This window comes from Hippopotamus amphibius, chromosome 5 (genome assembly GCF_030028045.1).
Source record: "Hippopotamus amphibius kiboko isolate mHipAmp2 chromosome 5, mHipAmp2.hap2, whole genome shotgun sequence".
NCBI classification, from domain to species: domain Eukaryota; kingdom Metazoa; phylum Chordata; class Mammalia; order Artiodactyla; family Hippopotamidae; genus Hippopotamus; species Hippopotamus amphibius.
The window spans coordinates 100,708,824-100,736,521 of NC_080190.1; the positions used below are offsets into that span (position 1 = coordinate 100,708,824).

The window sequence follows — 27,698 nt, forward strand, 5'->3', positions numbered from 1 at the left end:
GCATCATGGAATGTGTTCAGTTTTTCGATCTTCTCTCAGGGAGACTGGGAAAGGGATTTCCACCTTGGTTAACAGGTTCATCTAGATAAATGCTTTTCAAGCTGCACTTGCAATTCACTCAGGGATCATGAATGCAATTAAATGGGTCACAACCAGCATACAAAATAGATGAGAAAATATCAGAGTGCTTCACACATAAGTAAAGGTAAGCATCATATTACAAAATTTTTGTTTCTGTTTTTTATTTTTAAATACACATATACATATCTATGTGTGTACTGGGTACAATGTAAATGTCTGTGTTACTATAAGTTATGGTCAAAAAAGGAATGAAACCCACAAGGCTAAATTAACAGTATTTTAAAATATTATAAAACTTTTTACTATTTAATGACTAGCTTAACTGAGAATGAGTGAGAACAACTGGCTCTCTTTTAAAGAAAACAAAAGCTTTAAATTTTATACCAATGGCTTTTATGGGATTATCTCTGGTCTGGGAAGTTATCAGTTTTCAGCCTCAGAGTTTTTTTGCTTTATTTTTACATGTATTTTTGGAAATCCATAAAATCAGCAACAACGGATTGAGAAAAAAAGGTTAAATTTTCACATGTTGCTAACCTTGTACATAAACGTAGACTCATTCTTCCCTGACATTTCCATTAAAGATGTAGTTCCTTCCAGAAAGAACCCATTTCCATTTATATTTCTGTTAAATGAAAAAAGTTATTTTTTTTCTAAAAGCCAAATGAAGCAGAAAATAAGCAGGTATGGAACCTTTCTAAATTTATTTCTTTTCTAAATCTTACTAGTTTATACAAATTTGTTACTTTCTTAGAGAGGAAATAGGCTGACTAGGGATCCTAGACCCTTACCTCATAAATAGAACCAACTGATTTACGTTGCTTCTGACTCAGTCACAACCAAATACTTGTGACTGAATATGCACTGAGAGCCGCCTATGCCCACAAGAGGCTGAGGCACAAAGGAGGAAACCTTTGGAGTGTGTGTGCCCAAAGGTTGCTCAGGAAGCTACAGGGTGAAAGGGGAGAGGCACCCGGGCAGCAGTCTCATTATTACTCATTAGGACCAAAGCATAGGGTGACAACCAAAGATGAATCTAGAAAGGTCAACTGAAGCCAGGCTATGGTGTGTGGGCCCAATCCTACAGGCTAAGGAAGCTGGAAAGAAGGAAACCAGCAGATTTCAGTTTTACAAAGACAAGAAATGGGGATACGTTGAATAAACCAGGATATCCAGGGATGACGAAGAAGGGTGACTCAACTGTTGAAAGCCTCCGTATCTTGAATTCTGCCTGAAAAATGAATCTTCCATATCTTTCAAAGGCAGGAGGAGAGAGAGAAAGAGAGAGAAAAGAGAAAGAGGACAGAGAGACAAAGAGTGAGAGAGACAGAGAGAGAGAGAGATCTGACACCAAGATTGGAGGCTGGCAGACATGCTTTGTGTCTCTCCCATCTTCAGGATTAGGGTAAATTAAAGGTACTTGGAAATCATTTAACTCACAAATAAGTAGTTTACGATGTTCTAAAAGATATTTTAAATTTATACCTTGGAACTTCAGTCAAAAATTTCACAAGGACTTTCCTTCATTGTGTAAATTTGTGAAGGGATACAGATGCAATAGAATTTGTTTGCAATGCCGCACCAGAAAATAACTATGTTAAATAAACTTGCTTCAGTTTTTCCAAAGACATATGTCTGTTGCTTTCCGTGTGCATTGTATTCAATTTTTAAAACTCCAGAAAGGACAATGTGCCTATATTTCTTTCCTTTGAGCCTTGTGAAATTTGTTTATACATTACTGGAACAGTGAGTGTCCTAATGCTTTAACAAAAGTAACGTAAGTAATGATGGAGTATCACAGATTATAATATGGACAGTGTTACATGAAGGTGGTCCACACTGTCTACGATCTTTCATTCCCTAAAGTGTCACCACATACCTTGCTATACCCAGTTCTCACATGGCCTTGTATTAGTCAGGGTACTCCAGAGAAACAGGGTCCATGTGATGTGGAGAGAGAGAGAGATTAATTTTAAGGAATGGCTCATGCAGTCATGAGGGCTGACAGATCTAAAACCTTCAGGACAGGCCAGCTTGTTGGAGACCATGGGAAGTGTTAATGCTGCAGCTCAAGTCCAAAGGCAATCTAGAAGCAGAATCCCTTCTTCCTCAGGGAACTTCAGACTTTTTTCCCTTAAGGTAGGAATCCCCAACCCCCAGGCCATGGACCAGTACCTGTCCGAGGCCTGTTAGGAACCAGGCCACACAGCACGAGGTCATGAGAGAGTGAAGCTTCATCTGCTGCTCCCCATCGCTCCCCATCATTCTGATCATCGCCTCAACATCCCACCCACCCTGACCCACCCCACCCCCCATCCATAGAAAAATTGTCTTCCATGAGACTGGTCCCTGGTGCCAAAAAGGTTGGGGACCGCTGTCTTCAGGCCTTCAACTAATCAGATGAGGCCAACCCACATAATGGAGTGTACCCTGCTGTACTGAAAGTATACTGATTTAAATGTTAATCTTATCTAAAAAGTACCTTCACAGTGACATTTAGACTTGCATTTGACCAAATATCTGTGTACCATGGCCTAGCCAAGTTGACACATAAAGTTAACCATCCCACCCCCCAAGCATTGTCCAGCTGTGTGGAATATAATTAAGTCAAAGAAACCAAGCTATGGCTAAGCCCAAATTTTTAAATTTATACATGTATCTTCTCAAAAATCATAGCTGCTGTTTATTGAGTTTTGATTGTGTGCTACACTGTATTATCTTATTTGTTATTATCACAACAAGCCTCTGAGAAAAGCTTTATGACCTCCCATTTTACAGAAAGTACAAACTACTTACCTGACTGAGGCCAAAGTGCTGGAAGTAATGGGACAGGGTTTGAGCACTGATTTTTCTTATTCCACAGTCTACAATCTTAACCACTCCATGGTGCCACCTCTCAGTTCTCCACCAGCCCTATCTGGATAAAAGATAAGATGCTAAGTTTCCCTAGAGTCAAAAAAAAATGTAACCTCAGGGTCATCCTTTGGCAATTTTCACAGACTTAGACTTGGCACATCAGTTAGTTTCACACCAGATACCTAACTTCACACACATTTTGCTACTCTCCTAGTAAACAAAGACCTTGAATCTCATGTGGTTTTTCAGCCTCTTAATCAAAGCAGGTAGAATTAAAGTCACAGAATTTCACTAAAACTTTGCTTCAATCAGTTGTGGTTAATTAGTAAGATTTGCTGCTTCTACATGGGGTGATCCAAGTTTCTAAAGAGCTTAGAGATGAATAGTTTTTTTTTTTTTTAATTTTTCACAGAAATAATTCTCTTCCTTGCAGATTGAATGTTTTTCCACCCAAGCTCAAGTATTAAAGCTAATAAGGAGTGATTCATTTCTATGAGGTTGGGCAATTTCCCCTCCTTTCTGATGATTTGTTATTTTTATATTAATTTTTAAATATGTTTTATGAAATTAAATGCTAGGGAAATCACATTTTGTCTCTACCACTAAATTACCAGATATAGAAAATTTAGTAAAAGGTCTGTTGCGCCACCTAGTGTCTATAATTTAAATTGCCTCCTTAGAAACTGAAAACGAGTCCCCTGCTTAAGGGTAGGGAGAAAAGACACCAAAACGGGAATGTAGGTACCACCAGTCTGTCAAAGAAAGCACAATGTGTCTCACTATTCGCTGCTCTGGCAAAAATGGAGAACACATCCCAAACAGGACACCTCACTGGGGTCTGTCACTCATTGTCATTATGTGGTAAGTAGAGCCTGGAAAGGCTGAGACTTCAGTGATAGGAAATATGTGGAGGTAGAGTTTCGTACGTGAGTGGCAGACTGAGCTAGGCATGGAATGGGAATGGCAAAATTATTTCTTCTCCTCACACAAGGATCCCGCAGCAGTGACACCCTAATCACATATTTCTTCCCAAGGGCCTGAAATCAGAGCATTACAGGGAGGCTTACTACCTTTCATTTTTAACTTTATTTTTAACCCTGGTGGTATCAGTAATAAAGTACTGTTGCTAGACTTTTTAAAGGTTTTGAACAATGAGCTCATAACCCAGGTGAACTCCGTTCAACTATATATTCTGAGCAGTTGCTCTGTCTAAAGCACTAGTGGGGTACCCCAGATACTGCACCCAGTCCTGCTCTCCTGCTCTCCATTGCCTCCCAGAAAGGGGCGGGGTGGCGAGGAGAACACTGTATACATAAGATGACATCCTCGGCTGTTGTGTGATAATTCAGTGACTCGAAACATATAAAGTGTTTGTATCAATACCTCAGATATAGTAAGTTATATTCTTATTATGATTACTAGTACTGAGAAATAAAACTGATTTAGTCACAGGGAAGTTTCACACAGGTAAAATCAGTATGTGGCCATGCTTGGTCATAGGAAGATGGATTAGATTCATCCTCAGGGTTTCATCCAACTTGTGACTCCTCCCTTTGACTACATAATACTGAGCCTCCTAGAAAAAATAGAATTATTGTCAGTTCTCAAGGAAAGCTTGATGGAGATGACTGTACCGGTGTTGGCAAATATTAAGCATAGGGCTGGGTCCGATGTCACTGAGAACTCAACAGGTTACGACATCATAGTACGTTGCAAATTATTTATCACTTTTGACTTTGCTTCTCCCAGTAGCTACCAATCAGTAGCACCACTGATGTAGTCAATAGCATGAACACTGGATTCAGAATTCCTGCCCTAGACATATCACCCATCACTTGCTTAGTGGGTATAGAGTTTAAGATGGGACAAAGTATGTCCTTTTATAATAAACAATGCTGAGTTCAGAAAAGCCCTGAAGAGTGTTTATACTTTTAAGTGACTTAATAAGGTCACAATGAGTTACGTATTACTGATACTATCTTAAGTTCTTTTTCGAAGAATTTAAGGATGAATGAGCCTAGAAATGAAAAATCCTTTAAGACTGAAAAGGTAAACATCCATTTTACCAACTTTACAATTGTGTTCAGAGCTTGCCAATATTAAAGGAAGAACTTCCTGGATATGGGAACCATCATCTAACATATAGGTTATGTTTTGAATAAAAATAAAATTTCTCCCAACTTCATTCAAATCTCCAGAAGCCTTATTCAAATCTGTAACACAGTTTTTATACAGCACTGAATTTCCCATTGTTGAAAATGGAATAATTTCTAACAACTTCATTCTATACATCAGGCCGCATTTATTTAGTGCCTGCATGCCCTAAGCCCTCACAAGGCTCTGGATATATAGAAGTGACTAATATAAAATCTTGCCCTTCAGTTGCTCAGAATGTAGATTAAACACACACACACATATATACACACACACTCTCTCTCTCTCTCTCTCTCTCTGGGTCTCTTCCTCTGACACCTCTTGCATGTGTGACCGCAAAATAGTCAATAGAATTCTTGACCTCTGGTCCCTCATCTAAAAACCAAGAGTGTTAACAATATATTAATTAATGCCAAGCATCACAGGGACAATGAAAGAATTAAACAGATAAAAATAAGAAAATAAAATGTAATACAAATGTTGTGTTAAGACATTAATATTAACACTTACACAGGTACTCTCACTTTATAAATAAAAAAAGAACATTTTTGAAACAATTACTGTGTTCTGACTTTCTGTGAATCAGAAATTTTCCTAATTACCTCTAAGAAGGAAATGGAGCTGCATTATAAAGAAAAAAACACTAGTGCTGGGATGTAATTCTTTTTTAATCATACGATAATGGAGCAAACTGTATTTCAAGAAAATAACCTTTTTGGGGGGAGGGGAGAGATAATTGTTCTCAAATACATCATAAAATAGAATGATGTCATAATGCAAACCTGATTTCACTAAACCAAAATACAGAAAGGAAGGATATAGTCCTAAATCACAGCTGCCCCAAGGCCAGTGGTACCTGTCCACAAAGCAATCATTAGGGGGCAAAATCACTTAGCTGATGAAGCTTAACTTGTAATTTTTTTATTACACACAACTGCTATGGTCTGTTTACATGACCTAATTCATATTTTATGCAAGTACGTTGATAAAAATTCATATTTATAATGGTTCAAATGCTTTCTCTGAGTAAATCCAAGCAATAAACTAACAGCTCTCCATGTTAAGTATTTGGGCATTTCTACTGAGGAAAGCACTAATTGTTCGTTAATCTATTTTAAGGCTTATCTCCTAGTTTGGTCCAACACTTTCCATTAATTGGATTTCTTTATAGGGCTTTCTGCCAGTGAGCTAACCTGAAAGAAGAAAAAAGATGAGATGTGTTCCTTCTCAAAGAGGATTTTGTTCCTACAAACCATCGTGGGATGTGTGTTTTACTTTATTCTTATTAACATTAATAAAAGTAAAAGTTGAAGTCTCATTAATTCTTCTTCCCAGTTCTATTCTCCTTTCTCCCTCCCCAGAGGTGGCAACTAAGATGATTTTAAGGCTATCCTTCCAATCCTCATTATTTTTTTACTTTTTATCTCTATAAACATCAATGACAGGCAGTATTATTTTGTAGTTTTTTTTCATAGTTAGAGTCATATTGAATATATTCTATAGCTTGCTTTTGTGTAGACCACCTTATTTGTTGAATTTAATCACATCTGGAGAAAGAGAGAACTGGTTTATTGATTTTAATCACTTTATGGTATTGCAACCTACAAATCTTCAAAATTTTTATCCATTCACAGATTACCATTTTGTTGTTTCCAGTGTTTTCAGTTCTGAAAACAATACTGCCATACACATCTTTGTACATTTACGGAGTTATTGCCATAGGAAAACAACATTTAAAATCATTAATAATTCCCATGAATACAATTTAATACAGTTGGAAATTTTCATCAAAGTTCATTCCAGTAAGAATTGTTCAAGGAATGAAAACTTTATTTTGGCCTACAGATTATAATTGTAAAAGTTAATGCCAAAAGAATCAAATTGTGCATATGAAAGTAAATGTAAGTGGGTTTTTTTAGATCTTCTCTTTCTGATTATTTTCAACGCTATTATTCTCCATGGATGTGAATCACTGAGAGCTACCTTCATTGCAGTGATATTCTAGACATGTTTAAGCTTAAGAACTTCCAGATGTATTTCTAATGAATTTTCTCTAAAGTATCAAGGACACTAGCTTTCTTTAGTGGGAGAGATCTTAAAATGAAGCCAAAGTTTGTGTTTTTTCCTGAGTTCTGAGTGATCAGAATGCCAGTTTCTGAAATGAAATTATTCTGAATCAATGATAGCCTTAAAAGAACTAGGACACATGAGCCATATATTTAGAGAAGTTTTACTAAAAACAAAATAATTTTTAGAAAGAAATTAATGTTTGTCATTTGCCTTAGCAAATATGATAACCTATGAGACATGGTAGGGATAAAATAAATATAAATAAAAATTATATACTTTGCACAAAACAAATACATAACAATGAAAAAAAGGTAAATTTCCCTCTGCCTAAAAGGACCTTTGTGCATATTTGCAAACACAAATCATACCCATCCTCACGTGACTCGACTGTGTATCAACTGTGTATTCACCTGAGCCCCTCCTTGACGCTTCTCCTCTCTCCATCCCCACTCCCAGGCACAAGTAAACGCCCCTCCTTGTAAACGTTCTATGGCTATTTACCTGGGATAGCTTATGACATGATTAACTTTTACCACAAATTACAGTTTTTGAGTTTATTTAAAACCTTATGCCAACTAGACTTACTCTCTTTCATCTCTGAATGCACTAAGGACATGGTTCAAAGGCTTGCTCGTAGCAGCTTCTCATCAGTATTTGTTGGACTGTATTAAGAAGGTATTCCTATTGGCTTTTGCCATTCTTTCCATCTGACATAACCAAAAGCTATAATTTCTCAAATAAATTTTTAAAATTCTAACTTCAAGTTCATCTGAATGCTTCTCACCCATGGCTACTTGAAAATACTTCAATCATAAATCATTAACTTTCCTTATCAATCAAGCAACCCAAAGTCCTCAGTTTCATATGGATCTAGGCCAAGTGTCTGCTACTGAAATCATTATGGAAACCTGTGATTGCTAAAGAAATGTTTATCCAATCCACAAATTGGGGGTAGGCCCTTTGCTTTTCAGCCTTCTTCCTCTGCTACTAACTAAGATTAGTTCTCTGGAAAATAATAATTTCCCCTAAGGGATGGACAGGGCTAACTGCAAAAGGAAAGCTGCTACATGTTAATAGCTCTGGAAGGAAAAAAACTAAAATGTTTGATGAAAGCAGAAGATTCAAAATCACTATATCAAGTGAGATTTTTCAGAATCTACAAATTTTTCTTTAGCCTATCATATAGATAAATTACAATTATTTAGACAGAAAATAAATATAGATGTATTTTCTAACAAATCAAATTTGTTTCTTACCCTACTGAAGTGGATATGAACAGTCATTTGTTTAACAGATATTGTTTTTGTATCTCTTATGCACAGTTACTGTGCCTTTAAGAAGATGACAAGTTGAGGGGAAAAAAATACAAGCTTGTAAAGTTAAATAATAATATCTAACAACAGTATGAAATATGTTATTAAAAAGAAAAATATTCAGCAGAGATTTTTACCTGTCAGTGTTAATATATTCACAATTGTTATTATCTCTATTATACTACCATAATCTTTAATACCTATCATTTATTAAGCATCATGTTAAGTTTTACATGAGTAAAATTTTACCATTACAAGATTAGTACCATCTGAATCCCCATTTAACAGATTAGGTAACTGAGACATGAGATACACAGACACATAGCAATAAGTAGTAGAAACAGGATTAAAACCCAAATATTCCTGACCAGGATCTAAATTCTAGCCATCATACCATAGGTATTTTTTTCCCTAAATTTTGGGTCAAGACAAGTCCTTATCCACTGACAACTAACATTGAGTTGGCCAAAAAGTTTGTTTGGGTTCATTTCATAAGATGCTGCAGAAAACCCAGAACGAACATTTTGGCCAACCCAATATTTTAGTGTTAACACAGACAACATCTATTACTGTTTATTTCCATTGCATTTTAAAATCATTTCAGAACATCGGCCTTTTAGCTGTGTCTATAAGAATTATTTTTCTCTTTACTATTTTTTCTTTAGGGTTGTGATACACAGATGATTTATGACATGTTGCTAAGATTGAAATCCATTGTCTATTTACCTGGTGACTTTGTCTGCAAAAAGGTGAGTGCAGGATGTTTTTCAAATGCATGACTAATAAATACATTTGAGGAGTTCAGACATAGTCAAGAGAATAGTTTAAATAAAATTTCTCCAGGGTGAATTCCATAGTATGGAAATAATCATGAGATACAATTCTGTAAAAACAATAATGTGCTCTTAGAGTTCAAAATGGAACAAGACAATATGGATTTCATTACTTATAGGAGTGTGGGTGGTCTGAAAAGCTGCTTTGTGCAAAGGTAAATCATAAATTTTTATGCCCCATTAATTCCAAATACTTTCCCTTAATTCCACCTTTTCCCTTAACGTGGAGGGAAAAGGTACAGAAGTGAAAGGTGGTTCTGCCCTTCATATGTCTTCAGCAAACTATCAGTTACCTCCATTTAACTCACCCAATTAGTGGATAATCAATGCCATATTTTTTTAAATTTTACGGTGCTTTTTATGATTACAAAGTAATACATGTTCATTATGTTTAAAATGGGAAACACATAAAAGCACAAAAATTCCACCACCCAGAAATAACCACTATTAATATATTTCAACCTATCTTTTTAAAATCAATTGATGGATGGTTAGAGATTGTTTTATAAAATTGGCATCATACCTCACTTATGTTTGAAACTTGTTTTGTCATGTCACAATATATCATAGGAACATTTTACATATTATTAAGTAATCTATAACCTCCTTTTTTAAAGCTGTATACTCTTCCAGTCTATGAATATATCATAATCAATTTCCAAGTATTTGCGGCTATAAATAACTCTAAAATGAACATTTTTGCACATCTCTGATTACTAACTTAAGGGGGGAGAGAAGGAATGATGACCTTGGGTTTTACATCTTGAGGTATTAAATCAATAGTGAAGGCAATAATCAAAATAAAAAGCAAAGAAAGATGAGCAGTTCAAAGAAATGAGAGATGATCCAAAACCTTGGGGAGTTCACATGCAAGTGAGGGTAAGAAGCGCTCATATCATTCCAAAATAATGCATGAAGTGCGGTGGTAGAAGTAAGTACAAGCTGTGGTAGGACACAGAGTAATAATACTTCTCCACTGGGGTACTGGCAAGATTTCCCAGAGAATATGCTGGTAAAGCTAAGTCTGGAAAAAAAAATCAGCATGAACCAGGGGAGAGAAGAAGCAGGCATTCCAGATAGAGGAAGGAATTCACATGAGCTAAGGCAGAAAGGAAGGAACTGTGTCTTCAGAGGGAGTGTATAGAACTACAATAATTCAAAAGCTAGAAAATTTTACTATCATGTATTCAGTGAAACTAAATAAACAATTTTGAAATACTGTGGGCCAGGCACTGTGCTAGGTACTGGATATATTCAGCAGTGAGCATAAAAGGGTGGTTCTTGTCCTCCAGGGGCTTACAGTCTAGAGCTGGAGTATTCAATTCACAGTGTACATCAGAATCACCTGAGTTTGGAAGTCTGGGCTCCACCCCCAGCAATTCAATTGGTCTGGGTGGAGCCCACATATCAACATTTTTTAAAGCTCCCAGATGATTCTAAAATGCAGCCCAAGTTGAGTATCACTGGCCTGATGGAAGAGACAATAAACAAATAAAATTGAATAAGTGCATAACTTCAAAACGTGCTAACTTATATGAAGGGAGAACAGAATTTGCCAGGAGAGTGTGTGGTGGCAAAGGCACTTAATTTAGACTGGGGCACTCGGAGAAGGGTAGATTGTCAGTTTGTCAGGCATGATCTTTGTGAAAATCTAAAGAGAAATGGTTCTCTAGTGAAAAAAAAAAAAAACCAGAGAGGACAGTATTTTAGATGAAGACTTGGGACCATTAGGCAGGACAGAACTTGAATATTTAAGGAATGGAAGCAAATGATCAACTAGGATTATGGTGAAACACAAAGTTAAATAGAGTGAAGGTACTTTAAGGCAACCATGTAAAGATACCTAGTACACAGGTGGAAATCAGTCTAGTCCCGTGAGAGAGGATAGAACTGGAGGTAAATCTTTGGGAACCAACATGTGATGGAAATGATATCATAAGAAGCTCGAGAAAAGGTAAATGAAGAAGACCAAGGCTGTAACTTTGAAGAATACCAGCATTTATGAAAGCAGTCAATGAAGAAGATTCACAGAGGGCAACTGAGAAGGAGCTGTCAGAGGTAAAAGAGGAAAAATGGAGGAGAGGTTGTGATATTAATGAAACCAGGGATATAGACTCCTACACAAGTTAGTCCAGATTAAAAGTGGGCAGATTGATGATATGAAATCATTTTCATTAAAATGGGAAATACAAACCACTGCTGAGTTTAAGGACCCCTTTAGGGCAGGGATGCATTTAGGATGACACGGCCTTAGTGCATCAAAATGGCCTTTCAATTTGTTCCAATAACAGCAGGGACTGAACACTGAGATGACTTGTAGAAACTTCAGCAACCGTGCCCCCAAGCAGTAAAAATTTGCTTAACAAAGTGTGAAATGCAGAATAGATGCAGCCTTCTCATTTCTAATTTCTTCCTCACATCACATCCATCACTCGATAATAAAAACAGATCAGTGAACACAAATGAAGGAAGGAAAAAAATAAGCAGGAGGAAGAGAATGAAAAGACTTGAGACTCCAAGCCACATTTCTTTGTTTTGAAGACGGTGTTTAATTAATAGTAGACATTGACAGAGATGAAAAGTTGTTACATGACCAGACTTTAGACAGCTGAATTCATTTCTGAGTTTGCTTTATCATTTCTGCAAATCATTATAGGAAAAGGGAAGGGAAAAAAAACAAAAACAAAACAAAACAAACAAACAAAAAATGTGTTCCTTTAGAGGTTGTTTAAATAATTGAAGAAATGGCAGCGTTCAGGACTGAGTTTGCGGACTTACCTAATCCTCTGGATGGCTCCTAAACTTACCAAGTGGGTAGCTTGGACTGCTTCAAAGAGTATTTGGGAATTTTCCCAGGATTAATTTGCAAGAATTAATTTAAGTGTCATAACAACCCTGCCAGCCTTGGAAATAGCCTTCAACACAGGAAGCCCGAAATGCTGCTTCACTGAGGGTTGCCTCATTGTGTATGAAGTGCTTGCATTTCTACACTTTCTCTAAATTAGTACATAAACCAACCACAAGAGATTGGTTTGATCTTGTTTTGCACATGCTGTCAGACCTTGTTCTCTAAGGAATGTCTACTGCATTTGAATGCTAATTAAACTTGCAGGAAGGTCTTAAATTAGCCTAGAAATATGCAAGAAATAGTGGAAGTTTTGGTTCGTTGATTATGCCACATCTCCTTGGAAAATTATTGAAATGATCATTAAAAAATAATTAAAAGTGCTGAACTATATTTAAGTACCCATTCTGTACTTCTACCTCCAGTCAGTTGTAATAACTGCCTTGAAAAATCATTCCAGTTCCTTGAGAATTATTTCATGCAAAGAATTAAGGAATATGACCCTGTCCTAATCATTACTTCTTGGAGTATCTCTTGAAAAACTAATTTTCAGACACTTTCCCTCATTTTTAAAACAATTCATAGCTATTTTATTGGTTTTAAAGAGATCAGTCTTGATATTGGATTCAACAATAGATATGGCCTATCTGTATATATTATATAGTGAGGAGACATAGGTGTTGCTAGTTCTAATGCCATCATCTGCCAGCCTCGTAAATTTACCCAAGACACCTAACTTTTCAAGTTTCTACTACCAATTTTTAAATAAGAATAATGATATCCTTAGAAAAATGGTACAAATCAACCGGTTTGCAAGGCAGAAATAGAGACACAGATGTAGAGAACAAACATATGGACACCAAATGGGGAAAGCTGGGGGGGGGTGGGCGGGAAGTGAATTGGGAGATTGGGATTGCCATATATATATTACTAATAAGAAAAAAATATCAAATTGTACACTGTAAATATATGCAGTTTATTGTATATCAAAAGAAAAATATAGTTACATGTGGCTTGCATAAAGTAAAAAAAAAGAATAATGATATCTTTCCTATTTGACCTCACTGGGATTTTTGCAAGAATTAAATGAGCTAATATCTATGAAAATACTTTGCAGCTATAAAGTAGAATGTTCTGATTGAACAAACACAGGCATTAAAATAAGGAGCAATGTAGAATCTGATATTAAGATTTTAAAAGTACTTTGCAAATGCAAGATGTATTATTAACATTGATATTATGGAAATAATTATTAGATCCACTGTATTGGAATTTCTACTTAGATCAATATTCGGGAATAAATATATGTTTAATATTCTGCACAATGAAAAATTTAAATACACTGTTTGCATAGCTTAGTTAGGAGATATGCATTCCAGGCTTCCTTTTGCTTCTAATTACTGTCTTGGAGCATTGATTACTCAGCCAACATTGGCCAGTAAGCCAATATGTGACTTTATTTTCTTTCTGTAAAATGGAAATCATAACACCTACCTCAGCTTCCTCATAAAAGTCATTTCCTCATAAAAGGAATTTCAGTGTCACAGATGTTAACTAAGAGGTAGAGTCTGAAAACATTAAACTTAACCTAACAATTATAATATGACAATAAGTAATCTTCAGGAAAATAACACCTGGTATTAAAGAACGTCAAAACTTCCCAGAGAATGGTTAAATTATAAATTATTCATAAATGGGCGCCTGTGTCATAATTCCTATGTTCAGCACTGGAACAAAGTAGACATTGTCTCAGCCATTGCAGAGCATAAACTATAATCAACATTGTTTAATCCTAAATTAATTTTAGTGTATTCTAATCCTTTGAAAATATGGTTAACAAGAATATTTGATGAACTCAAGTAACCCAGTCCCCTCCTGAACCAAGTATAAGAGAATTTATTGTATTTATGCTATTTTCAATAGCTCAGGGTGATCAAGACTCAACTTACTTAGACTTATAGGTACTATTATCCAAGTTGTTTGCCTAGTGTTACAAGAACTGGCTTATTTAAAGTTTTAACAGCTTTTCTTGACCCAAGTGCCGCTTAGGTCTCCTGTAAAACATATCTATTCCCTGTTCTTTTTGGATACTGGAGTAAGATGTGTTCCAAGGATCCCACAAACACCCACTGGTTTGGTGATTTGCATGACTCAATGTAAAGTTATATTTACCACTTAAGATTTATTATAGCAAAGCACACAGTGCAGGAACAGCAAGAAAAAGACAGGCAAAGACTAGAGAAATCAGGTGCAGATTTCCATGGTCCTTCTTCGGAGAGGGTCACATGGATGCATTTTTATCTCCTGCTGTGGACCATAGAGACAAGGGCAAATATCTCTGCCTAGGAAAGCTCATCGTCTTGGAGTCCAGAGTTTTTAAATGGATCTGGTCACATAGCTACATGACCAGCCATAGTTCAGACTCCAAACTAGATACAAAGCACACATAAATCTTTGTGTTTACATTAAACAGCATTGACAGCCTGGTGCATCCCGCCACACTGCCTGAGGCATACAGAATAGCATCATTAACCAGTGCTATGTGAACATTCTAGCAGTTTAGTGCTCAGGACTTTGAAAAAGGGTCATTGCCCTGGCTCCAGAGTCCCCAGAGATAAACGAGAACTGAATAAAACAACCTGCTTGCTGCATTAACACTTTCCCCTCAATATGGAACAAGAATAATAGCTTAAAAGTCTCCTTTGCCTCAATTACTAAAATCAGACCTCAATGCTATAGGCAGAAGAAAAGAGTTCACCTTTTTTTTTTCTTCAGATCTTTATTGCAGTATAATTGCTTTACAACGTAGTGGCAGTTTCCACTGTACAACAAAGTGAATCATCTGTGTTTATACATATATCCCCATATCCCCTCCCTCCTGAGCCTCCCTCCCACCTTCGCTATCCTACCCCTCTAGGTCATCACCAAGCAACAAGTTGATCTCCCTGTGCTACGCAGCAGCTTCCCATTAGCCTTCCATTTTACATTTGGTAGTGTATATATGTCAATGCTACTCTCTCACTTTGTCCCAGCTTCCCCTTCCCCCACTATGTCCTTACGTCCGTTCTCTACATCTGCGTCTTTATTCTTGCCCTGCCGCTGGGTTCATCTTTGAATGATTGTAACCCCTGCATAGCAGTGGTCACCAAAGCCAAGGTGACTATGTTTACAATCTGTTATTTCCTCTATCCATGCCCATTCCTGAAACAATGTTCTGACTGAAGTATCTTTACCTGTCCAGTAGTGGCACACAGTGCTCATGTTTTGGAGAGTATCATTTTCCTTATAATTTCCTTTCACGTGATATGTCAAACTAATGTCCATAACTACCTCAGGTTTTAAGGTAATTACTTTTACACTGATGTTCCTTGCTTCCTTCATGTACATTTATTCCTCTTGAAGAATTTATATTTCTTATTTGGGGGCATAATTATTAAGAATAAAGTGACTACCATTTCCTCTTTATATCTGGTGTACAGGGAGAAATTGGCAAGGAAATGTATATCATTAAGCAAGGAGAAGTCCAAGTTCTTGGAGGTGCTGATGGCGCTCAAGTTCTGGTTACTCTGAAAGCCGGGGCAGTGTTTGGAGAAATCAGGTATCTGAAAGACACCTTGTAAATATTAAAGTCTGTCCTTTGTCATAAAAGAAAAGTCTTAAGTCATGAAATAAGTAAAGTTCCTGCTCATATTCACCAATGGTTTGATTGTGTTAACAGCATTGATAAAAATAAGGATTTTCACATTTCTATTTATCCTTTCCCTTCCCCAGAAGACCTACCTCATTCAGCCCTTTAGGCCAAGGGCTTAGGTCAGTGCCTGGCATAAGGTAGATGCTCAATATGTGTTGACTAATGAATGTGTGAGTGAATTAATGGATGGATGATGAAAGACGAGATTGGGAGAGTTAGTTTTAGATTGTTGGAAAGCTTGAATGCCAGGCTAAGACAGCAGTTTTGAGTGGATGCGTGATGATGATGATGGTTGTTTGACCAAATTGCATAAGTCCAAATCCCAGTGCTTGCACTTACAACCTCTGTTCCTTGGTTACTTGACCCCTTGTCCCTCATCTTAATAATTAGGAGAACAATAGTATGTGTCTTAGAGGGTTGGTAAGTGACACTACAGACAGCAAATTTAAGCATTTTGTGTGTTAAACATTCCATATGCATTATTGTATTTAAGCATATTCATGTATTCATCCAATAAACACTTATTGAGTGCCTAGTACATGCTGGGCTGTCAGGTATTGCTCTAAACTCTGGGAATGTACTGTGAAAACAGTAAACAAGAGCCTACAGTCTTGTAGGAGAAAGCTAACAATAAACAACCAACTAGACAAGACAAATTCACATTGTGAAAACTGCTATGGAGGTAAAAACTGTTAGAAAGTGACTGGAGATGCTACTTCACATACAGTGGTCAGGCACACCTCTCTGGACAGGTAGTATTCGAACTGAGACTTGAGAGAGTAAACAGAGCAGCCATCCAGACATGGGGGAAGAGCCTCCCAGGTGATGGAACAGCAAGTGCAGAGACCTAGAGGTAAAGAAAGCTTGTCTGGTTAAAAGACATAGAGGTCAGTGAATAAGGCTGGAGCTCAGTGAATAAGGTGCGCTGTGGGGAAATAAGGCCAAAGAGGTGAGCAAAGACCAAATTACACAGGTCTTTCAGGTCATAGTAAGGAATTTGTATTTTATTCTAAATACCAATGGATGTCAATGCAGGATTTTAGGCAAAAGAATGGTACAATTTGAATAATGATGTTAAAAGACCACTCTAACAGCTATATGTAGAAGAGACAGTAAAGGAGCAAGAATGAAATAGAGGAGATCAATTAGAAGTCAGATGTGCTTGTTCAAGTGAGAGATGATGGAGTCTTGAACTAGGATGCTGGCTCTTAAGGCAAAGAGACGAGTGCACAGACAGGCAGTTATTAACATGTTCATTTCACAATTGGGAAAACTGCAGTTCCAAGGTGTCAATTATATTGCCCAGGATAACATAGCTAATAAATGAAAGGGCCAATATTCAAACACAAGTTTCGTGGATCAGAGTCTAGTGATCTTTCCACCACACCACAGAAGAAAGTGTTCATCCAACCTTTGATTTCATAGCTACTAAGAAGTTATCTTCAGAGTTCCAGAGATATGAATAATTGCAGATGACTTTATATTAACATAAGTAGGGTTTCCTTAGAATGTTGATGCATGTTAATTCTCCATTGATAATGTGCTTTCTCTTCTTTATTTTTCCTCCTTGCTTAAAACTGGGTGGGCACTCCTGTAAGGGTTCTGCTCTGGGGCAGTGGTGGAAACACTTCTCAAATTGTCCAGGTCTGTGTGTTCTCTGCCTATTTTCTATTGCTTCCTTACTGGGAGTCCTTGCAAAAGTAATTTAATATTTTAGTGACTTAATAGTCACTGTAATCTTCAAGGTCATAAACAAGCAACGGTCTAATCTAAAACATTGCAGAAATTAATTACCTGACCTCTCCCAAGGGTTGAGTACTCCCTGAAGAATAAGGCTTTATAAATACAGGTATGTTAACTGCTGATATTATCATCACAGGAGGAAATACTCTAAGAATACAGTCCAGGTGCTGCTGAGTTGCAATTGAAAGGAATCTTAAATTCTTGATAGCAGCTTCTCAAATAAATCTATTACTCATTGGGTTTCTAAGGCCAAATTGAAACCAGCAGACCAGACAAGCTCTAAATTTGCTCAATAATCTGGCTGATTCAAGCAAAAGGGAGATTTTTGCCTTGATTCCCTTCTTGGCTGTGGTTGAGGAGAAATAGGATGCATCTGCCTCTTCCCAGATACCCCCAGGCTTCACAGACCCACAGCTGTCATACACCCCTGGAGCTCTAGTTATTTATTCCAGCAGTGGAGGCATGCCTGCCAAACATCTAGATACTGGAAAGATCTAGTAATCGTATTTGCTACTCAAAAATGCTGTGACCTTTGTTAAAATGAGCTAAGTCCAGCACTATCATGTAGCTTTTGAAAGAAGTTTCTTTTTCCTTAGGAAAAAAAGAAAAAAGAAAAGAACTGAGAGCTTTCAAGGACATTATATACTAATCCAAAAGAGCAAAGCCCTGACTAAAACATAGATTTACAGCCTGTCATGGAGAAAACCCAGACCACATTTCCAATTAACATCTAAAGAGTTCAGACACCCCATTTTTAATAGAGAGACCCAGGGTCTGCCGGAGGATGACCTTGTAGTAGTTCTGACTCCACTGGTTTTTATACAAATACATTTATTGCCAAGTCTTATTCACCAAATGTATTTAACTACTTCTTATCCTTCTTCTGCATCTGTTAAAAATCTCACTTTTCCTGAAATGCATCTGAATTTTTACCCTTGCTAGTGCTATTATTATTTCAATAGAAATCCCTACTGGTTTCATCTCCCTTCGGAATGTCCTCCCCCTGAAAAATACCTCTTCACCTTTCAAGACTTTAATTCAGATGTTGCCTCTGTGAAGCCACATCTAACCATCCCCAAAACAACTAGTTGCTCCCTGTTCTATGCTTCCATGGTATCTCATTCATGACTTTACTACGAGAATTACCACTAACTTATAAACAGTTCGTTCAAATGGATCTCAACAGACAAATCTATTAAAATCTAAGAACTACAACTTTTCATCTTTAGTCACCAGCAGCTATATAAAAACTATACAATGTGTTGATTTTCACTGATATTCTGCCTCCATTCAAAATAATTTGCAGGTGCTATTTAGAAATTTCTGATTAGTTAAGCAGTTAATTGTGATTTGATAAAAATAAAATTATATTCGAGACCCCTGACAGCATAATGTGAAGTACCTTAAAGAAGGCCATGCCTGGCATGGTGAACAAGAATGGTAAACAAGAAACAATCACTTCCTTCAAGGGCCTTACAAATGAGAGACAAGGAAACAAAAAGATCCCAATACCAGGTGATAAAACATATAGATTTCATTCAATGATGGAGCATACACAGAATGTTATGGTGTGCCAAGTCTTCACAAGCTAAATGCTTTAGATTTAGTAATCGCTTTGGGAACTGAAGGCAGACTTTTCAGTGCTTGTCAAATGACATGTGGAGACAATAATGTGTGCAGACAATATGTGTGCGTAAAGGTCAGTCTTGGTAGCCTGTACAGGGGGGTATGGAAAGGATTGTTCACATAATGCCTGTAGTGGGTTGAATGTTGGCCCCCACAAAGATATATCCATGCCCTAAGCCCTGGAATTTGTGAATGTGGCCTTATTTGGCGAAAAAAAAAAAAGTCTTTGCAGATATAATTATGGTAAGGATTTCAAGGTGAGATCATTCTGGATTTTCCTGGATTGGCCCTAAATCCAATGGCAAGTGTCCTCACATGAGACAGAAGAGAAGACACGCAAACACAGGGAGAAGAGGGGAAGGCCATGTGAGGACTGAGACAGAAAGTGGAGTTATGCAGCCACAGCCAAAGAACTCCTGGAGCCACCAGGAGCTGGAAGAGGCAAGAAAGCATTCTTTCCTAGAATCCTTGGAGGGAGCACAGCCCTGGCAACATCTTGATTTTGGATTCTGGCCTCCAGAACTGTGAGAGAATAAAGTTCTGTTGTTCATAGTCACTGGTTTTGCAGTAATTTGGTACAGCAGACTTAGGAAACTAATACAATACTAAACTGTTTACGTTGTTAACTTTTGAAATTTACTGGGGGAAAGAAAGGTCTGCTTGAACTCCCTCAACTCACCATGCACAACCAGTCCACCTCTAAGACCTACCAATTTCACCTCAAGTGTGTCTCCAATCGTTCGCGCCTTATCAACTCCACTGACCCCACTTTTGTCCACACCACTTCCCTCTCTCACTGGACAACTGCAGTGGCCGCTCCAAATCTCCCACTCTAACCACCACATCCTCTGTAATCCAGGCCCCACTAGTAGCCAGAGGGGTCCTTCCGAAACAGGTACGATCATGTCATTGACCTCCTGCTTAAAACCACTCCAGGCTTTTGCCCATGTTCTTAGAAATCAGACCAAAGTCCTTGCCTGAGCTACAAGATCCTAGAGCCTAGCCCCTGCCTACCTGTCTACTGCAGGGTGTACCATGCACCCCTTGCTCTCTTTAATCCACAGACTTCAGTTTCTTGAGTGTGCCACACGCCATTCAGCCATGAGGAGTTGGTTTATTTTTTCCGAATTTTGGAATCAGAAAACTTTTTATTGAGGTAATGTCGGTTTATAACTTTGTATATGTTTCCTGTATACATTACATTTTGACTTCTGCATATACTGCAGTGTGCTCACCACCAAAAGTTTAGTTTCCATTTGTCACCATATAGTTGACCCCCTTTATCCATTTCACCCTCCCCCAACCCCTCTTCCCCTCTGGAAACTACTACCTTGTTCTCTGTATCTGTGTTTTTGTATTGGTTTGGTTTGGTTTGGTTTGGTTTGGTCATTTTGTTTCGTTTTTGTTTTTTATATTCCACATATGAGTGAAAATATACTGTATTTGTCTTTCTCTGTCTGACTTATTTCAGTTAGCGTAATACCCTCAAGGTCCATCCATGTTGTGAAAATGGCAGGATTTCATCTTTTTATAGCTGAGTAGTATTGCGTTGTATATATATATTATCCATTCATTCATTGGACTCCATAATATATATATATTATCCATTCAGTCATTGGACGCTTAGGTCACTTCCATATCTTGGCTATTGTAAATAATGCTGCAATGCACATAAGGGTGTATATATCTTTTCAAATTAGTTTTTGTATTCTTCGGATGAATATACAGAAGTGGAATAGCTGGATCATATGGTGGTTCTAGTCTTAATGTTTTGACAAATCTCCATACTCTGCCCAGATAGGTTTCCCATCCGTTTAACCTAATCTCAGCTTCTTTCAGGACTTCTCCCTTCAGGACTTTCAGGACTTTTTCTCCATTATAGGGACCTCCCAGATCTCCTTGCTATATTCTCTGGTCAGACTACATTCCTATCTTTTGGAGCATTTACCTTGGTAATTACACAATCACTGGTGCACTTATTTCTTCAGCATCTTCCTTCCTTCCCCACTAAATGATAAGCACCAGGACTACTATGTATGGCTGTGACAGTCGCCTGTGCATCAGGAGGGCTGAAATGCAGCCTGCGCTCCCCCCTGAGCATAAGCCCTGCTGTTGCACTCTTCCTCATACACAGATGCCCTTCACTTTGTGAAAGGGGGCATTTTTCTGGCCAAGTTCTGCACGGCATGTGCTCAGAGAGACCGTATTTTTTCATTTTGCACAAAGACACAGGCCCTAGCAGACACCATACTCAATCTATACTTGATCCCCAGACTCTAGGGCAGTGCCTGGCCCACATAAACGCCTGATAGTTATTGAATAAATAAGTGAATGTAATTATCTTTCTATCTTTGTAAATGTACTAATACATTCATTTTTGTCATGAATATGCATGTTCAGCCTTGTGCCCTTTTTGTCAGTTTTTATTATTAAGAATAGGACTGCTGTGTTTAACTTTGTAAAATCATTTTGCTTTTCTTTTATTTCTTTGACATTTATTCCCCAACGTGAAACAACTAGGTCAAAAGGTAGAAACATTTCTATAACTCTTGGAATATATGGGCAGATTATTTTCTAGAAAAATTGAACCAATTTACAATAAAACATGAAATGCATAGCTATTTTTCTGTAGCATCAGTGATATTACCTCATTATTCTCATTGGTTTTGCATCTTTAATAGGTTGTTTTAATTTGCATTTCTCTAAATAGTGCCTAGAAAATAATAGGTCCTCAATAAATATTTGCTAAATGAATTATTTTCCTCTGGGCCTATTTTCATAAATGTGATCATTTACTGTCCACGTTTCTTTCTTTGTACAACACCCTTTTTTCATCATATATAACAAGTTATTGAGTAGAATTTAGGCAGTGATACATAATATGTTTTAGATAGTCTGGTTTTCATTTAAAGTATTTAAGTTCTGACTTTTCACAGGCTATATTGGTGAAATCACCCATTCTGCATATGTAAACATATGCAGAATGGGTGATTTCACAATATGAAATCTATATCATTGTGAAAAGACCAAATATTTTGAAAAATAATTTTAACTCTTTTTACTCCCTCCAAACAATGTTTACCTATTTCTCCTGAACACTCAGTTTTCAAAATGAGAGTACCAAGGTAGGCTTTTAGTTTTTTGAACTATTATAATTCTGCATTCATATTCCTCATCAGAATAACTCTGTTATACCTTCCCCCCTACTCTGCCTTTCCTAAAAGACAAAAAGTAGTAGATACATCAGAAGTGTGAGCAGGGCTAAGAAGATTGACTAATATTGAGGGAGAAAACCTTTCATTTCCATTTTTTTCTAGCGCAATCCTGTGAACACTACCTGTGTTAAAATATGTATTTGTATTTTCACTACATTCTTGATATACAGTCTCTTTGTAACATCTTTTTACTCAGAGCAAAGAGCAAACCTCATCTAAGTTTCACAATATTCCTGTGAACAATATTCCTGATAATATTATCAGTACCATTGTTTAAACATGCATTCAAATATTCTCAGGACTCCTCAAAACTGACTTTATCTGGTGACTCTAATTTATGAAAATCAAGGCTCTTTTCCACCATTGGGAAGAGCAGCGAGGGAGTCAAGAATCTGACTGTCAGAGTGGGAGGTTGGGATTAGCAGATGCAAACTATTATATACAGGATGGATAAACAACAAGGTCCTACTGTATAGCACAGGGAACTATATTCAATATCCTGTGATAGACCATAACGCAAAAGAATATGAAAAAGAACATATATATGTATAACTGAATCGCTTTGCTGTATGGCAGAAATTAACACAACATTGTAAATCAACTATACTTCAATTTAAATATTTAAAATTTAAAATTTAAAAATTTAAAAATTAAAAATTAAAAAATTTAAAAAAAAAAAAGGATCTGACTGTCAGACTTTGGCAGAGCTTGTCATAAACAGCCTAACTGGCTTCCTCCCTGATTTTTCTAACATCCATGTTCTAATCTACATTATTAGAACAATAAAAAGGACTTCATTAGCAGCTCTAGAGTTAGGGTGTAAAGAAAAGACCCCACGACTTGAAGTTAACTCTGGTCTTGGATTTGAATTTCAACCATGAAACTCATGAAGTATTTGTTCTGGAATAAGTCACTTCACTAGAATCTGAAACTCAATTTCCATGTCAGTAAGTGTAGGCAAGAACCTACCTCACAAGCTTGATGTGGTCATCAATATATGACATTTTTAGCTATTTTGACCCCAAAGAAACAGTTAAGCTAGAATATTAGTTTGTTTGATACAATATTTTCTAGCCAGAGTATCATATATCTTCATGGGTATTGAAGGGACATAAATAAACAGGGCATGGAATAAAATGTGCATGTTATTCTTTTTTTTCCTTTCTCCCTCATTAGAATTTTTTACGTAGATTCTTCAACAATCACCCACTTCTTCTAAGGCCAATTCAACTCCAAAATCAAGATCTCCTGGGGGAAAGAGGGCTACATGTTTTGTATCTATGAAATCTTAACTCTCTGACTCTGAGAAAAATCCATACATAGAGATTTTCCTCAAAAATCTAGGTTAACATGTGTTTGCCTTGCAGTAGTTTTATGAATATCAAAGTAACTGCACAGAGCAAGCAGCCTGGGCAAAGATGACACTAGAACATCCTCTGATATTTGCTTACCCACAAAAGTTTTGTTAGAATTTATTTTTAGTGAAGTGGTAAAAATTTTCAAGCAACAAAGTGTTTTCCGATAACACTGAAATGAATAAAAGAAGATCTCAAAAAAAGTCTACACAGGTGACCTAACTTCCTGCCCTCCAAATATAATCCAGTTGGAAATTTTCTTCATGAAAACAGATATTTGAAGCTGTGATATCTCACTCAGCCCTTGATGTGATTGACACTCTTTTCATAGACAGTATTCAGAGTTAGTTTTGTTTCTATTATACGAAATAATTCTACATGAGAAGATGGTCTTAGACAAGAAACTTCTTCATTTTAGGAAATATTCTCATTTTTTACAGTTATCAAGGCATTAATCATTGGGATGAATGTATCTTTTTGAATGAGAGCTTTTGACTTTTCCAGATATATGCCCAGGAGTGGGATTATTGGATCTTATGGTAACCCTATTTTTAGTTTTTTTAAGGAAACTCCATGCTGTTTTCCGTAGTGGGTGCACCAACTTACATTTCCATCAATGGTGTAGGAGGGTTTCCTTTTGGCTTGAGGGTAGATGTTAATCATCTTTATAACCCCAGAACTTGGCATAGTATCTAGGTCATTATGGAGTATGTTATTTCTGCACACTTTTTTTTTTTTTTTTTTTTTTTTTTTTTTGGTTTCTGAAGTTCTTTTTAAGCTCTTTATTGGAATATAATTGCTTTACACTCTTGTATCAGCTTATGAGGTACACCAAAGTCAATCAGCTGTACTTATACACATATCCCCATATCCCCTCCCTCCCACTACTCCCCCCTACCCTCCCCGTCCCAGCCCTCTAAGGCATCACCCATCATCGAGCTAATCTCCCTTTTTTATATAGCAACTTCCCACTAGCTATCTATTTTACAGTTGGTAGTGAATATATGTCTATGCTACTCTCTCACTTCGACCCAGTTTTCCTTTCACCCCCCGCCCTCCCAACCCCGTGTCCTCCAGTCCATTTTCTGCATATGCATCCTTATTCTTGCCCTGTCACTGGGTTCATCAGTACCATTTTTTTTTTTTTAGATTCTGTGTATATGAGTTAGCATACAATATTTGTTTTTCTCTTTCTGGCTTACTTGACTCTGTATTACAGACTCTAGGTCTATCCACCTCATTACATATAGCTCCATTTCATTCCTTTTTAAAGCTCAGTAATATTCCATTGTATATATGTGTCACATCTTCTTTATCCACTCATTTGTTGGTGGGCATTTAGGTTGCTTCCATGTTCTGGCTATTGTAAATAGTGCTGCAATAAACATTATGGTACATGCTTCTTTTGGGATTATGGTTTTCTCTGGGTATATGCCCAGGAGTGGGATTACTGGACCATATGGTAGTTCTATTTTTAGTTTTTTAAGGAACCTCCAAACTGTTTTCCATAGTGGCTGTACCAACTTACATTCCCATGAAAAGTGCAGGAGAATTCCCTTTTCTCCACACCCTCTCCAACATTTATTGTTTCTAGATTTTTTGATGATGGCCATTCTGACCAGTGTAAGGCGATACCTCATTGTGGCTTTGACTTGCATTTCTCTAATGATTAGTGATGTTGAGTATCTTTTCATGTGTTTTTTGGCTATCTATATGTCTTATTTGGAGAAATGTCTATTTAGGTGTTCTGCCCATTTGTGGGTTGGGTTATTTGCCTTTTTGGTAGTAAGCTGCATGAGCTGCTTGTATATTTGGGAGATTATTCCTTTGTCTGTTGCTTCATTGGCAAGTATTTTCTCCCATTCTGAGGGTTGCCTTCTTGTCTTGTTTATGGTTTCTTTCGCTGTGCAACAGCTTTTAAGTTTCATGAGGTCCCATTGGTTTATTCTTGATTTTATTTCCATGATTCGAGGAGGTGGGTCCAAAAGGATCTTGCTTTGATGGATGTCATAGAGTGTTCTGCCTATGTTTTCCTCTAGGAGTTTTCTAGTGTCTGGCCTTACATGTAGGTCTTTAATCCATTTGGAGTTTATTTTTGTGTATGGTGTTAGGAAGTGTTCTAATTTCATTCTTTGATGTGTAGCTGTCCTATTTTCTCAGCACCACTTATTGAAGAGGCTGTCTTTTTTCCATTGTATATTCTTGCCTCCTTTGTCAAAGATAAGGTGCCCATAAGTGCTTGGGTTTACCTCTGAGTTCTCTATTCTGTTCCATTGATCTTCCTTTCTATTTTTGTGCCAGTACCATACTGTCTTGATCACTGTGGCCTTGTAGTATAGTTTGAAGTCAGGAATCCTAAATGCACCAACTCCATCTTTCCTTCTCATCTACACACTCTTGATTTATCTCTAATTTCTTTTTTTCCCTTTCTTTTCAATTTATACAGTGAATTCCTTATATGTTTGTACATGATTTGTCTCCAAAGTATAATGGTCTGTACAATCTCAAACTTATAGAAAACAACTATCAAAAGTCCAGCTCAGAAAGGCAATGTTTAAGAGGATTATTTTTCTATAGATATTCTAGGTACCACTGAAAACCAAGAGAAAGATGAGTATCTGATATATACTGTACTGAACAGCCTCTCCCCACTCCCCCCCATCCCCACAGAATTGTTCTTACAGAAATGGACCTTGGAGTGACACACAGCCTTTACTGAGGACTACATCACTTAGTTTTGCATCTATAATAAGAATATGAAGATGCTGTCCCCCAATTTATATAGTGGTCTCTCTACTAAAGCCCTTCAGGAGCTATTTCTGTCTTAAAACTAAGAATTCATCAACTTTTTTATGATATAAGAGACTTAAAGCCAAATTTGAAGCCCTCTTGTAGCAAAGTTTGAGTTTTTGTGTGAATCACATTTTGCGTTTCCATTCTTGTTTTTCTTTTGCTCTTCCTTTCAACTTGTGCTCTTTTGTATTCTAATTATCCTTGTAAGTGTTTGCTGGATAAACTAGCTCTGCTAAAAAGGGTTGCACAGGTTGTGTTCCAGGCACATAATAGTCGGTGCGTGCAAGGCACAATTTATGATGCCATATGTAACAGCCCTGGAAATAAGTTAGGAATGAATGACTGACTAGGGACTATCTGAATATTCTAGCTCTTTCTGATATAAACACACACATATATCTATGTATATATAAACACATATATATGTATAATTGTTTACATGCATATGTATGTATGTACTATATACACATGTATATAGTATATGTGTATATTATATATGTATAATTTATGCAGATGTGTATATAAATATGTTATATATACACATATATAATCTCCATGTGGCTATTTATTACTGACAATTACAGAGTTTTGCACATACAGGTCATCTCACACTAAATACACCTTCTCCCTCTGACATTCACACCACTGATTACATTCACTTATCCACCTTTGGCAGGCTGGTACTATGATGGTTAATTTTTTGTGTCAACTTGATTAAGCTAAGGGATGCCCAGATAGCTGATAAAACATTATCTCTGGGTGTGTTTGTGAGGGTATTTGGGGAAGAGATTAGCATTTGAATCGGTAGATTGAGTAAGGAAGATCACCCTCACCAATGCTGGTGGGATCATCCAATCCACTGAGGGCCTGAATAGAAAAAATAAGGTTGAAGAAAAGGCAGATTTACTCTCTCAGCTTGATCTGGCACATGTATCTTCTCCTGTCCTCAGACATCAGTCCTGGTTCTGGACTTTCAGACCCAGACCTGGACCGACATCAGAGGCTCCCCTTTCTCACCCCCTCAGGCCTTTGGACCAAGACTGACTTACACCACCTGCTTCCCTGGTCTCCAGCTTGCAGACGGCAGACATCTCAGCCTCCATAACCATGTGAGCCAATTCCC

General features: G+C 37.1%; 1 protein-coding gene across 1 annotated transcript in view; it reads left to right on the forward strand.

Annotated features, from left to right (window-relative positions):
• Window positions 1–27,698, forward strand: part of CNGB3 (cyclic nucleotide gated channel subunit beta 3) — a 141,809-nt gene that overhangs the window by 105,548 nt on the left and 8,563 nt on the right. The window contains exons 14-15 of the mRNA XM_057737482.1: window positions 9,140–9,223; window positions 15,632–15,750. Of these exons, the coding sequence (XP_057593465.1) occupies window positions 9,140–9,223; window positions 15,632–15,750 (203 nt within the window). The remainder of the gene's footprint in view (window positions 1–9,139; window positions 9,224–15,631; window positions 15,751–27,698) is intronic.